This window comes from Engystomops pustulosus, chromosome 6 (genome assembly GCF_040894005.1).
Source record: "Engystomops pustulosus chromosome 6, aEngPut4.maternal, whole genome shotgun sequence".
In the NCBI taxonomy this organism is placed as follows: Eukaryota; Metazoa; Chordata; class Amphibia; order Anura; family Leptodactylidae; genus Engystomops; species Engystomops pustulosus.
This window is the reverse complement of record NC_092416.1, coordinates 156,943,544-156,959,051: the sequence shown is the minus strand read 5'-3', so window position 1 is coordinate 156,959,051 and position 15,508 is coordinate 156,943,544. Positions and strand designations below refer to the sequence as shown.

At 45.5% G+C, this 15,508-nt stretch overlaps 1 protein-coding gene across 2 annotated transcripts in view; it reads left to right on the top strand.

The window, feature by feature from the left end:
* The window catches only part of CD40 (CD40 molecule), a 50,803-nt gene that overhangs the window by 22,669 nt on the left and 12,626 nt on the right, over positions 1 to 15,508 (top strand). For both annotated transcript variants that reach the window (XM_072111995.1, XM_072111994.1), the window contains exons 3-5: positions 1,358 to 1,483; positions 2,340 to 2,486; positions 12,500 to 12,593. In XM_072111995.1, coding sequence (XP_071968096.1) covers positions 1,358 to 1,483; positions 2,340 to 2,486; positions 12,500 to 12,593 — 367 coding nt within the window. The remainder of the gene's footprint in view (positions 1 to 1,357; positions 1,484 to 2,339; positions 2,487 to 12,499; positions 12,594 to 15,508) is intronic.

Here is a 15,508-nt window from a genome sequence, read left to right as displayed (position 1 = left end):
TGATGGGCCCCAGTGCAAAGTCTTTGCCAGGCCCCCGACTATAATGTATGGTTTATAACAGTGATGGCGGACCTTTCAGAGACCGGGTGCCCAAACTACAACCAAAACACTTTTATTGCAAAGTGCCAGCGCAGCAATTTAAGTAGTAATTTATTGCTACCACATCTTTCAGTCATATTGGCCTCTTGAGGACAACAAAACAGTTGAAAGAAGGTCAAATTTTGACTATTGTTTGACAAATGTCAGTCGCTATGGTCCCCCTGTACAGGAAGAAATGTGGGGTCCAGAGGAACTCTAAAGATAATCCTCCATCTCCCACATGTTCTACCGCTTCCTGGAGTCCCAAGCAATCAAGAAAGTGTTGCTTTAAAATAGCACTGAGAGCAGCATTTCTGGAGTCACCTGGGACTGCAGGATGATTCTTTGAGTTCTATGTCCAGTGCTATGTTGATGGCTTGGGTGCCCAAAAAAAAGGGCTCAGAGTGCCACCTCTGGCACCCATGCCATAGGTTCGCCACCACTGGTTTATAGTAATAGTCTTCTCATATGGGAAAGTGACACCATAAGGGCCCCCTAAACCTCTTGGGCCCAGGTGAGACCGCAGCCTCTGCATCCCCTCAAGTTACGCCCCTGGATGCCATACAGTGGTATCTATTCCCCATAGACTATAATGTATACATCTTTGCTTATGTATCCAGCAGAATTGAACGTATACTGATCAGACAGAGGCCAAAAAGATGCCTTTCATGAATGTCTATGGACACATTTAGAGTATACGCCTGGAGCCTTCCCGGTGTACGTTCTAAACATGATCAGAAAACAACATTGCCCTACTTATAAAAATAAAGCTAGGTGAAAAATCTATTAGAAATTGTCTTAAACATTTGACAAAAGGAGGTTATTTCAATATTATAGTACATTTTTTGTAGCGCATTGTGTTTCCACAAGAGGCCTGTGACTTCTAATATGAACCAACCGGTGGAGTGTGAGTAGTTCAGACCCTCAGCAATTTGATTTTGAAGACCTATCTCAAGCCTAAGCCATCTGTATAAAAATCCCTTGACACCCAGTCACACAACAGATTTTGACATAGATTTTCCAGCACACATCCAACTCTATGTCTGGTCTGAAAATCTTCTATGTGACAATAACCTAAGACAATTGATCCTTAAGAATAAAAACTAAATTGTAGTCTAAATATTACACTACTCTTATCTCCTACAAACCCATAAGCAGGGGGAAGAAGCCACGCCCTTCTTTCCTGTAGTGGGGGATTCTGGCATAAAACCAATTGGGGGAGCCAATATTTGGTCATTTTTTTAAAATGTGTTTTAATGTCTGAATTCATCAATCACAGGGCATTGGTTGGCTAAAGACTGCAATGAGCTTAATGGTACAGAGTGCACCCCCTGTGCTCATGGAGAGTACCAGGACACATACAACAGAGAAACCAGCTGCCGCCTGCACAGAGAATGCAATGAGCGTAAGTATCACCTCTGAACTCCGTTATCGTTTTAGTTCAGAATTTTCAGGCAGTAGTTTGAAAATGTAATAATTTTAGAACTTCCAACAAGTCTAATTTTTTACATCCTTGAATAGACTTCACTCTACCAATTCTGGTGTAGTTGGGATCTTCCCTCTAGGCCCACTGTTTCTGAGCAATCAGTGGCATTATTTTTGGCATAAAATATGCTAATTGGGATCTATACTCTCAGGTGGATGGCCCAGTCATTTGATGGTAGTTAGTACAGTTACCGGATTCTGCAACTAACAAAACTTGTTTTTAGAGAACAGTGGGGGCTGGAGTAGAAAATCCAATGGGCACCCACCTCAGCTGAGAGTCGTCTATTAAAGAATGCAAAGAATATTAGAATTTGGAAGTAATGCCAGGTCTTCTTTATAGATCATTGCTTTAAATTCAACCTTAGGCAGGTGAGCACTGCCTTATTTATGGGTCTGTGCCTAACATGTCCTTGTGCTGTCACAAGGTGCTAAATGTTTATACAGTTAACCCATATAACATTTATAGCATAAAGGAGCTAAAATCAAAAATATATAAAATATTTAGGATGCATTGGCAGCCAGAAAGTTGCTTATTTTTGATACACTTGAGCAAACACAAAAGGTGAAGAAAACTGAAAGCACCCTCTAAAACTTAATGCAGTTAACATGTACGTAGTTTGGGCTAAAACTTTTTAACTAGGCTGGTTACATTTTTGGCAATGGTTGAAATGGCTTAGATCAACAAACTTTTATCTTCTGCTTCTGGACAGCTGAAGATTTTTTCTATTCTCTATTAATCTCTTTCTTATTGAGCAACATGTTTTTTATCACCCTAGGGCTTGGGTTTGAGACGATAACAGAAGGAACAGCCACTGCAAATTTAGACTGCAGATGTCAATCGGGCAAGCACTGCTCAAGTGAAGTGTGCGAGACGTGTGTGCTGAACAAAGTGTGTGGTCCGGGAGAAGGGGTTATACGGAGAGGTAAGAGAAGAGACATGGTCCACTATGGTGGGTACTAAAAGAGCTTAAGAGTAGAGATGAGCGAACATGCTCGTCCGAGCTTGATGCTCGGTCGAGCATTAGCGTACTCGAAACTGCTCGTTACTCGGACGAATACTTCGCCCGCTCGAGAAAATGGCAGCTCCCGCCGTTTTGCTTTTTGGCGGCCAGAAACAGAGCCAATCACAAGCCAGGAGACTCTGCACTCCACCCAGCATGACGTGGTACCCTTACACGTCGATAGCAGTGGTTGGCTGGCCAGATCAGGTGACCCTGGGATAGACTAGCCGCTGGCCGCGCTGCTCGGATCATTCTGTCTCTGGATGCCGCTAGGGAGAGAGCTGCTGCTGGTCAGGGAAAGCGTTAGGGTGTTCTATTAGCTTACTGTTAGGCAGGAGTGATTCTCAAAGAACCCAACAGCCCTTCTTAGGGCTACAATAACGTTCTACTTTTTTTATTTTAATTTGCATCTTTTACCATTTTGTGAGGAATTAGCAGGGGGACTTGCTACCGTTGTGTTTAGCTCTTAGTGGCACACATATCCATAGCAAAGACCGAAGTGGGAAAATTCAGTAGGGGTTGGATTTCTATTAGGCAATAACTCAGTGTCATCTCATCTGGCATAGTAGTGTGCTTCCTTTGATACTTGGCTAGAAAATAGCCATAGGAGAATACAAACAGCTTCTTGAAGCCTACAGTAGCGTTCTATATATTTGATTTCTGGTTGATCTGCTGGTGGCTGTAGTTTCTGCAGTGCATGTACTTGCCAATTCTGAGCAATTTGTAGTGAGACTTGCGACCGCTGTGTTCTGCGCTTAGTGGCGCACATATCCATAGCAAAGGCCGAAGTGGCAAAATTCAGTAGGGGTTGGATTTCTATTAGGCAATAACTCAGTGTCATCTCATCTGGCATAGTAGTGTGCTTCCTTTGATACTTGGCTAGAAAATAGCCATAGGAGAATACAAACAGCTTCTTGAAGCCTACAGTAGCGTTCTATATATTTGATTTCTGGTTGATCTGCTGGTGGCTGTAGTTTCTGCAGTGCATGTACTTGCCAATTCTGAGCAATTTGTAGTGAGACTTGCGACCGCTGTGTTCTGCGCTTAGTGGCGCACATATCCATAGCAAAGGCCGAAGTGGCAAAATTCAGTAGGGGTTGGATTTCTATTAGGCAATAACTCAGTGTCATCTCATCTGGCATAGTAGTGTGCTTCCTTTGATACTTGGCTAGAAAATAGCCATAGGAGAATACAAACAGCTTCTTGAAGCCTACAGTAGCGTTCTATATATTTGATTTCTGGTTGATCTGCTGGTGGCTGTAGTTTCTGCAGTGCATGTACTTGCCAATTCTGAGCAATTTGTAGTGAGACTTGCGACCGCTGTGTTCTGCGCTTAGTGGCGCACATATCCATAGCAAAGGCCGAAGTGGGAAAATTCAGTAGGGGTTGGATTTCTATTAGGCAATAACTCAGTGTCATCTCATCTGGCATAGTAGTGTGCTTCCTTTGATACTTGGCTAGAAAATAGCCATAGGAGAATACAAACAGCTTCTTGAAGCCTACAGTAGCGTTCTATATATTTGATTTCTGGTTGATCTGCTGGTGGCTGTAGTTTCTGCAGTGCATGTACTTGCCAATTCTGAGCAATTTGTAGTGAGACTTGCGACCGCTGTGTTCTGCGCTTAGTGGCGCACATATCCATAGCAAAGGCCGAAGTGGCAAAATTCAGTAGGGGTTGGATTTCTATTAGGCAATAACTCAGTGTCATCTCATCTGGCATAGTAGTGTGCTTCCTTTGATACTTGGCTAGAAAATAGCCATAGGAGAATACAAACAGCTTCTTGAAGCCTACAGTAGCGTTCTATATATTTGATTTCTGGTTGATCTGCTGGTGGCTGTAGTTTCTGCAGTGCATGTACTTGCCAATTCTGAGCAATTTGTAGTGAGACTTGCGACCGCTGTGTTCTGCGCTTAGTGGCGCACATATCCATAGCAAAGGCCGAAGTGGCAAAATTCAGTAGGGGTTGGATTTCTATTAGGCAATAACTCAGTGTCATCTCATCTGGCATAGTAGTGTGCTTCCTTTGATACTTGGCTAGAAAATAGCCATAGGAGAATACAAACAGCTTCTTGAAGCCTACAGTAGCGTTCTATATATTTGATTTCTGGTTGATCTGCTGGTGGCTGTAGTTTCTGCAGTGCATGTACTTGCCAATTCTGAGCAATTTGTAGTGAGACTTGCGACCGCTGTGTTCTGCGCTTAGTGGCGCACATATCCATAGCAAAGGCCGAAGTGGCAAAATTCAGTAGGGGTTGGATTTCTATTAGGCACTAACTCAGTGTCATCTCATCTGGCATAGTAGTGTGCTTCCTTTGATACTTGGCTAGAAAATAGCCATAGCAATAGGATAGGATTGTTTGGTTTTAAAAACTCAAAAAAAAACAAAAAACACAAAAAAAAAAAAAAACACAAAAAAACACAAAAAAAAACAAAAAGAAGTAAAAAAAAAAAAAAAAGTTATAACTCTCATTTTAAAAATGTTTAACCCGAGGGCTAGGGGTAGAGGACGAGGGCGGGGACGTGGGCGTCCAACTACTGCAGGGGTCAGAGGCCGTGGTCCTGGGCGGGGTGAGACACCACCTGCTGATGAGGGAGCAGGGGAACGCCGCAGAGCTACACTCCCTAGGTTCATGTCTGAAGTTACTGGGACTCGTGGTAGAGCACTGTTGAGGCCAGAACAGTGCGAACAGGTGATGTCGTGGATTGCTGACAAAGCTTCGAGCAATTTGTCCACCACCAGTCAGTCTTCCACGCAGTCCACCCATGTCACCGAAATCCCCACTCCTCCAGCTCCTGCACCTCAGCCTCCTCCCCCCCAGTCTGCCCCCTCCCAGGAAAATTTGGCATTTGAACCGGCATACTCTGAGGAACTGTTTTCTGGACCCTTTCCACAGTCACAAACCACTTGTCCGGTTGCTGCTGAGCAATTTTCCGATGCCCAGGTTTTCCACCAGTCACAGTCTGTGGGTGATGATGACCTTCTTGACGTAGTGGAAGTGTGTAAAGAGGTGTCCGACGATGAGGAGACACGGTTGTCAGACAGTGGGGAAGTTGTTGTCAGGGCAGGAAGTCCGAGGGGGGAGCAGACTGAGGGATCGGAGGATGATGAGGTGACAGACCCAAGCTGGGTTGAGAGGCCGGGTGAACACAGTGCTTCTGAGACGGAGGAGAGTCCTCGACCTGAACAGGTTGGAAGAGGCAGTGGTGGGGCCAGACGGAGAGGCAGGGCCAGAGCTGGTGCATCAGCGCCACTGTCAACTAGTGAAGCTCCCGTGGTGAGGGCTCTTGCGGCGAGGGCTAGATCTTCAGAAGTGTGGAGGTTCTTTAAGGAAACACCGGATGACCGACGGACTGTGGTGTGCAACATTTGCCAAACCAGGCTCAGCAGGGGTTCCACCACTACTAGCTTAACTACCACCAGTATGCGCAGGCATATGAATGCTAAGCACCCCACTCAGTGGCAACAAGCCCGTTCACCTCCGGCCGTGCACACCACTGCTCCTTCCCCTGTGTCAGCTGCTAGTCAGCCCCCTGCCCAGGACCCTGGCACAAAAACCCCATCGTCGCCTCCACGATCCTCCACAGCATCCACCAGCGTTCAGCTCTCCATACCCCAGACGCTGGAGCGGAAACGCAAATATAGTGCAACCCACCCGCACGCCCAAGCCCTTAATGTGCACATCTCCAGATTGCTTAGCCTGGAGATGCTGCCCTATAGGCTAGTAGAGACCGAGGCCTTTCGCAACCTCATGGCGGCGGCCGCCCCTCGGTATTCGGTCCCCAGCCGCCACTACTTTTCCCGATGTGCCGTCCCAGCCCTGCACCAGCACGTGTCAGACAACATCATCCGTGCCCTGACCAACGCCGTTTCTGACAAGGTCCACCTGACCACGGACACGTGGACGAGTGCTGCCGGGCAGGGCCACTATATATCGCTGACGGCACATTGGGTTAACTTGGTGGAGGCTGGGACCGAGTCTGACCCTGGGGCTGCTCATATACTGCCGACGCCGAGGATTGCGGGGCCTACCTCGGTCCAGGTGTTTCAGGCCTACTATGCCTCCTCCTCCTCCCACCCCTCCTCCACCTCCTCCTCCGAACTACCATCCGTGGGCACGGCGCCATCAGTCGGTAGCTCTAGGCACAGCAGCAGTGCCGTCGCTAAGCGACAGCAGGCGGTGCTCAAACTGCTGAGCCTAGGCGACAAAAGGCACACCGCCCAAGAGCTATTACAGGGCATCACGGCGCAGACTGATCTGTGGCTGGCACCGCTGAACCTCAAGCCGGGAATGGTTGTGTGTGACAACGGCCGTAACCTGGTGGCGGCTCTGCAACTCGGCAGACTGACACATGTGCCATGCCTGGCCCATGTGTTAAATCTGATAGTGCAGCGTTTCCTCAAGACATACCCCAATCTGTCTGATTTGCTCACGAAGGTGCGCCGCATCTGTGCGCATTTCAGGAAGTCCAGCCCAGATGCTGCCACTCTCAGGGCAGCGCAGCGCCGCCTCCAACTGCCCGCTCACCGACTGTTGTGCGACGTGCCCACGAGGTGGAATTCAACACTGACCATGTTATCCAGAGTTTACCAGCAGCGCAGAGCGATTGTAGACTGCCAGATGTCAACTTCCACCAGAACTGGTAGTCAGGTCAGTCAGCTTCCTCAAGTCTACAATGAGGAGTGGACGTGGATGTCTGATATCTGTCAGGTGCTGAGTAACTTTGAGGAGTCAACACAGATGGTCAGTGGCGATGCCGCCATCATCAGCCTCACCATCCCGCTGCTTGGCCTGTTGAAAAACTCTCTGGTCAGCATGAAGTCGGAAGCTTTGCGCTCGTCACAAGAGACGGGGGAAGAATATTCCCTTGTTGATAGCCAAAGCACCCTGAGGTCTGTTTCTCAGCGCATATCGGAGGAGGTGGAGGTGGAGGAGGATGAGGAGGAAGAGGAGGAGAATGTTGGCGAGACACAAGAGGGGACCATTGTTGAGTCCTTCACTGTTCAGCGTGTATGGGCAGAAGAAGAGGAGTTGGAGGAGTTGGAGGAGGAGGAAATGGACAGTCAGGCCAGTGAGGGGAGTGAATTCTTACGCGTTGGTACTCTGGCGCATATGGCAGATTTCATGCTAGGCTGCCTATCCCGTGACCCTCGCGTTCAAAGAATTTATTCCAGCACCGATTACTGGGTGTTCACTCTCCTGGACCCACGGTACAAGCAAAATCTTCCCACTCTCATCCCTGGAGAGGAAAGGAGTGTGAGAATGCATGAATACCAGCAGGCCCTGGTGCACAAAACAGTATTTCCCTTCTGACAGCGCTAGCGGCAGAGTGCGTAGTTCTGCGGGACAAGTAGCGAGGGAGAGTAGGCGAGCAGGCAGCTTGTCCAGCACTGGCAAGGGTACGCTTTACAAGGCTTTTGCCAGCTTTATGTCACCCCAGCAAGACACTGTCACCTGTCCCCAGTCTCGGCAGAGTAGGGCTGATCTTTACAGAAAGATGGTGAGGGAGTACGTAGCTGACCATACCATCGTCCTAAATGATCACACAGCTCCCTACAACTACTGGGTTTCAAAGCTGGACATGTGGCACGAACTGGCGCTGTACGCCTTGGAGGTTCTTGCCTGCCCTGCCGCTAGCGTCTTGTCCGAGCGGGTTTTCAGTGCAGCTGGTGGCATCATCACCGATAAGCGTACACGCCTGTCGACTGACAGCGCTGACAGGCTGACGCTTATTAAAATGAATAAAGGCTGGATTTCTCAGAATTTCCAATCTCCACCAGGTGAAGGAAGCTCAACCTGAATAATTGATCCACTCCTCCTCCTCCTCCTCATTTTCCTCCTTCTCCTCCTCTTTGTACAGTAAAGCAGAGGAAAATGGCTATTTTTTGACAGGGCCCACTGGCTCTTGCTATAGTACTTCATGCATTTAATTTTTCTGGAGGGCCACCTACCCGGTCCTCTGTTTGAAACAATTTTTGTGAGTGCCACATACAGGCACTCAATCTATTCCATTTTTCTGGAGGGCCACCTACCCGGTCCTCTGTTTTAAAAAATTTTTGGGACTGCCACATACAGGCACTCAATCTATTCCATTTTACTGGAGGGCCACCTACCTGCTCCTCTGGTTTGAAACATTTTTGGGACTGCCACATACAGGCACTCAATCTATTCCATTTTACTGCAGGGCCACCTACCTGCTCCTCTGGTTTGAACAATTTTTGGGACTGCCACATACAGGCACTCAATCTATTCCATTTTACTGGAGGGCCACCTACCTGCTCCTCTGGTTTGAAACATTTTTGGGACTGCCACATACAGGCACTCAATCTATTCCATTTTACTGCAGGGCCACCTACCTGCTCCTCTGGTTTGAACAATTTTTGGGACTGCCACATACAGGCACTCAATCTATTCCATTTTACTGGAGGGCCACCTACCTGCTCCTCTGGTTTGAAACATTTTTGGGACTGCCACATACAGGCACTCAATCTATTCCATTTTACTGCAGGGCCACCTACCTGCTCCTCTGGTTTGAACAATTTTTGGGACTGCCACATACAGGCACTCAATCTATTCCATTTTACTGGAGGGCCACCTACCTGCTCCTCTGGTTTGAAACATTTTTGGGACTGCCACATACAGGCACTCAATCTATTCCATTTTACTGCAGGGCCACCTACCTGCTCCTCTGGTTTGAACAATTTTTGGGACTGCCACATACAGGCACTCAATCTATTCCATTTTACTGGAGGGCCACCTACCTGCTCCTCTGGTTTGAAACATTTTTGGGACTGCCACATACAGGCACTCAATCTATTCCATTTTACTGCAGGGCCACCTACCTGCTCCTCTGGTTTGAACAATTTTTGGGACTGCCACATACAGGCACTCAATCTATTCCATTTTACTGCAGGGCCACCTACCTGCTCCTCTGGTTTGAACAATTTTTGGGACTGCCACATACAGGCACTCAATCTATTCCATTTTACTGGAGGGCCACCTACCTGCTCCTCTGGTTTGAAGAATTTTTGGGACTGCCACATACAGGCACTCAATCTATTCCATTTTACTGGAGGGCCACCTACCTGCTCCTCTGGTTTGAAACATTTTTGGGACTGCCACATACAGGCACTCAATCTATCCCATTTTACTGGAGGGCCACCTACCTGCTCTTCTGGTTTGAAAAATGTTTGGGACTGCCACATACAGGCACTATCCAAATTAAATTGTCTCCATAGCAGCCTCCACACGTTGTCTCCATTGCTACCTCCAAAAGTCGTCCATATAGCTGCCTCCATACATCGTCCCTTTATCAAACGAGGTGTGTCAGGCAGAAATTTGGGTTGTTTTCATGGATTCCACATCAAAGTTGTTAACTTTGTCGCCACCCTGCTGTGTTATCCACAAAATATACTGGCAAACTTTTACCATTTAGGGATATTATTTCAGCGCTTCTTGCGCATCTGTTTACATTCCCCTCACCCGCCATATCCCAAACTTATAAGAACGCTACTACACTTAACTTGGTGCAGGCTGGGACCGAGTCTGACCCTGGGGCTGGTCATATACTGCCGACGCAGAGAATTGCGGGGCCTACCTCGGTCCAGGTCTCAAAGGCCTACTATACCTCCTCCCACCCCTCCTCCACCTCCTCCTCCTCCGAATTACCATCCGTGGGCATGGCGCCATCAGTCGGTAGCTCTAGGCACAGCAGCAGTGCCGTCGCTAAGCGACAGCAGGCGGTGCTGAAACTGCTGAGCCTAGGCGATAAAAGGCACACCGCCCAAGAGCTATTACAGGGCATTCCACATCAAAGTTGTTAACTTTGTCGCCACCCTGCTGTGTAATCCACAAAATATACTTGCAAACTTTTACCATTTAGGGATATTATTTCGGCGCTTCTTGCGCATCTGTTTACATTCCCCTCACCCGCCATATCCTAAACTTATAAGAACGCTACTACACTTGATCTTATACAAAAGGTTCTTAGAAGTGCTGTTTGGGGAGTAGCCTATAGACAGGGGCTTGGATTGGCGAAAGCTCGCCTGGCAGCGGAGCGCCAGCTCCATGCCAAGATCCAACTAACATAGTTTTAACTGCAGCACCTTTAATCTACTACTAGTTCACTGCCTCCATACATGGTCCCCTTATCAAACGAGCTGTGTCAGGCAGAATTTTGGGTTGTTTTCATGGCTTCCATGTTAACTTTGTCGCCACCCTGCTGTGTAATCCACAAAATATACTGGCAAACTTTTATCATGTACCGATATTATTTGAGCGCTTCTTGCTCACCTCCTTTGGTTCCTCTCTGCCACCCATTGGTTTGAAGCCTGAGTCCATTTAGGGTATGTCGCCATGACACTCTCTAGCCTGCTGCCGCTGCCTCTGCATGCCGTCCCCTATAGTGTCAGGGTCAATTATTGGATGTTTTAGATGCTATCTAGCTTCATTCTGTCACTCTGTCATGGCCATGCTGTTGCCCATAATTTTGGCATAATGGTGCGATTAGGCAGCCTCAGAGGCATCCATGCATGCTGCCCCTGCTGTTTCCTGTCCATTTCCGTGGTGTTTCCATCCTTTTCTGAGGTTCCCAGGTGTTTGGCCAAGCTTCCCTGTGCAGAGCCTTGGTCCCCTTGAAAAATGCTCGAGTCTCCCATTGACTTCAATGGGGTTCGTTATTCGAGACGAGCACTCGAGCATCGGGAAAAGTTCGTCTCGAATAACGAGTACCCGAGCATTTTAGTGTTCGCTCATCTCTACTTAAGAGGCATTTCCTTTATACATTCTACTCAGATGGTTTGATGATCTCAAACACCTTCAACATCACCATCTCCTGTACCAATGTGTTCATAGGGATGGGCATGTCCACAGTCTGGTTCTAAATTGATGGCTCACCATCTATGCAATCGACCTCATTTGAGTCTGATCATTATCTTTCCTTCAAGTTGAGTCTGGCAAGATCTTCCAACTCAGCCGTACCTCCAGCGTTCTGATTGGGACTTGCTTTCTCTTCAGATCTCACTTTTTGACTATGCTCAGCTACCTAATTCCCCATTCCCTCTGGAATGAGAGAGACACTGGCTGTGTGTGACTCGCTGAAGAGAATTTCTGATGGAATGGTAAATGCGGGAGCTGATTTCTCTTCAGCAAGTCACAGACAGCCAACGTCTCTCTTAATTCGGATATTCGGAAATTAGTTAGCTCGACTGAGTCACACAGTAACACTGAAAGCAGGCCCCTTGTCACGCAGGAAGCTGGAGGCATGACTGAGCTGGAACAAAATTACTATGGCAGGGTAACTTGTATAGCTGGTGAGAAAACTTTACAAATGGACTGCCGAACTTTAAAGGCATGGGGAGGACCAATATTGGGATAGTTGTATTGCTTTATTATATCAGTTTTCAGAGATATGTTTAGTTAGTGTGCGTTGGTTCCCTAACAGGTTCCCTTTAAAATGTAAACTTGAACAAATAATGAAAATTCTTTGTACTGCAGAAGAAGGAGACATCTAACTATTTTAGAGTTCTTTCCCCTGACCGGTACACCTATTTACAGATGTTTATCTCTTCTTTTCTGTTCAGTTTCTGTTTTTGGCCAGTATGGGAAATTTTAGTTTTTTTCTGGAGTATAGTTAACTTTTTCCCAATGGATCACTTATAGTAAATAAGTTTTTACACTACATGGATCTTTTCAATGAGAGCCAGTCCCCCACTTCTCATAGTTCATATCCTCTGGTAAAACATATTGAGGACAGATGGGAAAGGGTGCAGTCATGTTAGTTACTCTAGCCTGTCTGAGAAAGGTGCATCTTGCTTGGAGTTAAAATTTTAAAAGTTAACATAAATATAAAATTATGTTTCTGACACAAATGGGAGGTTTGCATGCATTAAGCAAGAGTTTTAGAAAATTTAACACTTCGTTATTCAATTTTTCAGCTACCAATAAATCTGACACAGAGTGCTCACCCTGCTATGAGGGAACATTTTCCAACGCAGAATCAACTACGGAACCATGTAAAAACTGGAGCAAGTAAGAATACACCCTTGTTTAAGGCCAGTTTAATGTCATGTTAAAGGGGCTGTCCAGCCATTTTAAACAATTGAATACCGTATAGAAAGTTTTCAAATGATAAAACAAGTTATACCCTACTGATCGTCCAATTAGGTCTCTGACACTTGGCCTTCAAGGAAGGGTTCCTAACATAGACATGTGATTGCCGCAGCCAATCAATGGCCTCCTTGTTGTGCTCAGTGATGTTATCAAATCATTGTAGGAAGACTAGGATTGGGAAGCATCTGAACATTTGTGGTGGGTGATTGATGATGATTGGAGAATTTTAGTATTTTTTTAAATACTTGTTTATTACTGGGTTCCAAAAAATTTCACATGGTAGGACAAATCTTTATCTTTAAGTAAATATTCTGTAAAGTAAATTCTATTGTATTATTTAACTTAAAGTTTGCCAAACTCAATTTCTAAGGTTTGAATCTAAGATCTTGAATGTAAGATCTTAGAGTCTGAAATTTAGTTTCTTTAAAATTCTCATTGCTACACAAAAGATTACCCTTGCTGAAAAAAATATATAAAAACTTACGGTATGTAAAGTTTTTTAAAGTAAAGATGAAAATCTGAAAACAAAACTAGAAAAAAGTCACTGTAAATGAATTGACATTTGTAGTACATTACTATCCTTCTAAAATTCTGTAGAATGAAGGATCTATCAACAGCAAGTGCTCCTGAGGAGAGGTCCCGATGTATGCACTGAGATTACACATTGATTTATACTGGCAGATGGAGGCATCGTTTTTGCCTACATCTGCACCGTTTATGTTGTATACTGTTCAAAATACAGTATGGAAAAATACAGCCAGCTACATTTTTCAATCCTACTCCCTCCTCCATTCTCAGTGTAGGTCATTGAAATCTATGGGGGAGAGGAGGGGGGGGGGAATACAACAGTACTCCATCACCCCCTGGCCTAAACTGAGCATAATCTGACTATGTTCAGGGAGACCGCCTGAACATTGTCCGCAGCCAATCACTGGCAGTTACCAATGTTCACTCCTCCCCCTGCATTCAAAGGGTAAAAGGAGGAACCATGAGGTGTGTCCATCTGTATCAACATACAGTGGGATATGTCTGTGCCCTACGTTGATAGGATATGTCGGGACATAGGAGAAAAACAAGGTGTAATCTAGCCTAACAACAAATATATTCATGAAAACTGCAAAAAAAACTTATGAAGACAAACTACTCAATGCTGGATCTTACATTTATTGGGCTATAGGGCCTAGTTAATCAAAAGTGGAGCTTCATTGTAAGGAATATATTAATACAGTGTTAATATGTAATTAGTTTCCAGCACCAGCAGGAGCAATCCAATAAAAAACCTAAGGGGAAATGTGTAATCTTCTTGCATCTTCCCTACAGACTCGTAGAATAGCTCAAGCTGCTCTTATTGATGTTTTTGTAGAAGACTTACACTTAAAAACAAGCCAAAAATGTTCCTTCAGCTCTTATCATCACCTCTGCAGATATATTATTATACAGGGTACTGCACAATGGAAGGAGAGTTAGAGGTATGGAGGTAGAAGTGAAAGTTTTAGAGGGGGCAGAAAGTGAGTGGTTTTGGTGGTGCACTCCAGTATACGAAGCATTGGGAGAATAGGCAATGGATACATGGACAAGGCATGTTATGGGGAGGAAAAGTTTTTCATTGGGCAATAATAAGCCAGTAAAAGGAGAAAAAATGGTGGAATCAGACAAGTGGTAGATTAACGGAGCAGCAGACCATGTTTAAGCTGTGGAGACGAAGATAGGAAAAAATTAGAGGAGTCGGAGTTGGGAGTTGGGCTTACCAACTTTAAAGCCCTGCTTAGGGGAAACTGAGTTTGATATAGCAGAACTGTAAAAGGACCTGGATGTTGCAATTGGTGGGGTCAGACATCTGGAACCTCCAGAGATCAGATGTTCTCAGGAGCTGAAATGCAGAGAATGGAACAGGAAGCAGATAGCGCCATTCTCATTGTAGTGGTTGAGCTTAGTAACTACAGCTGCTTCTCAATATACATCTGTGGAGGAATTAGTTGTCAGGCTCCCACCAATCCAATAGAAAGCACACATAGATACCTTATTCAGATTTTTAACCTGGAAAACCCCTTTAAAGTGAATGCAATCCCCTTTACAACATCAAAGTCTACTTTGAAGGTTTGGTCTCTGTCAACTCATTTATTTGTTAAGTAGCGAACGCTATAATGAATATAAATTATAAATGTGCCATCCTGTTTATTAATAAAATGTTATGGCTGCAGGGAACACCGACTTTGAAGAAATGAATCTAGATAGCACTTTAATTGCAAAGTGTTGTGAAAACAGGCAGTGGTGATAGAAATGTGTTTTATATGAAGAAAGCCTCAATCTGCATCACAGAATTACATTATATCTGGTAATTCTGCCATAAAGCAATGAAAAACTTCTCCGTGCAACAGCTATGGTCAATAAAATATCAGCTGATTATCATTCTGATAGGTTAAGCGAGTCCCTATGAAATTGGTCCTACAGTTTGTGATCAGGATATTAGAGTGTTACAAGATCTGTATAGCAATGAGGCACCGTATTTTTCGGACTATAAGGCGCACAAAAAATCCTTTGATTTTCTCATAAATCAAAGGTGCGCCTTATAGTCCAGTGCGCCTTATATGTGAAACGCACTTACAGACAACAGTTGCCTTGAGCTGTGCACAGGTCTGCCACCTGCTGGTCATACATCCTTATAATCAGGTGCGCCTTATAGTCCGGTGCGCCTTATATATGAACCCTACTGACGGACAACAGCTGCCTTGATCTGTGCACACGTCTGCCACCTACTGGTCATTAATCCTTATAATCAGGTGTGCCTTATAATCCAGTGCGCCTTATATATGAACCTAGACGTTTTAGCAGGC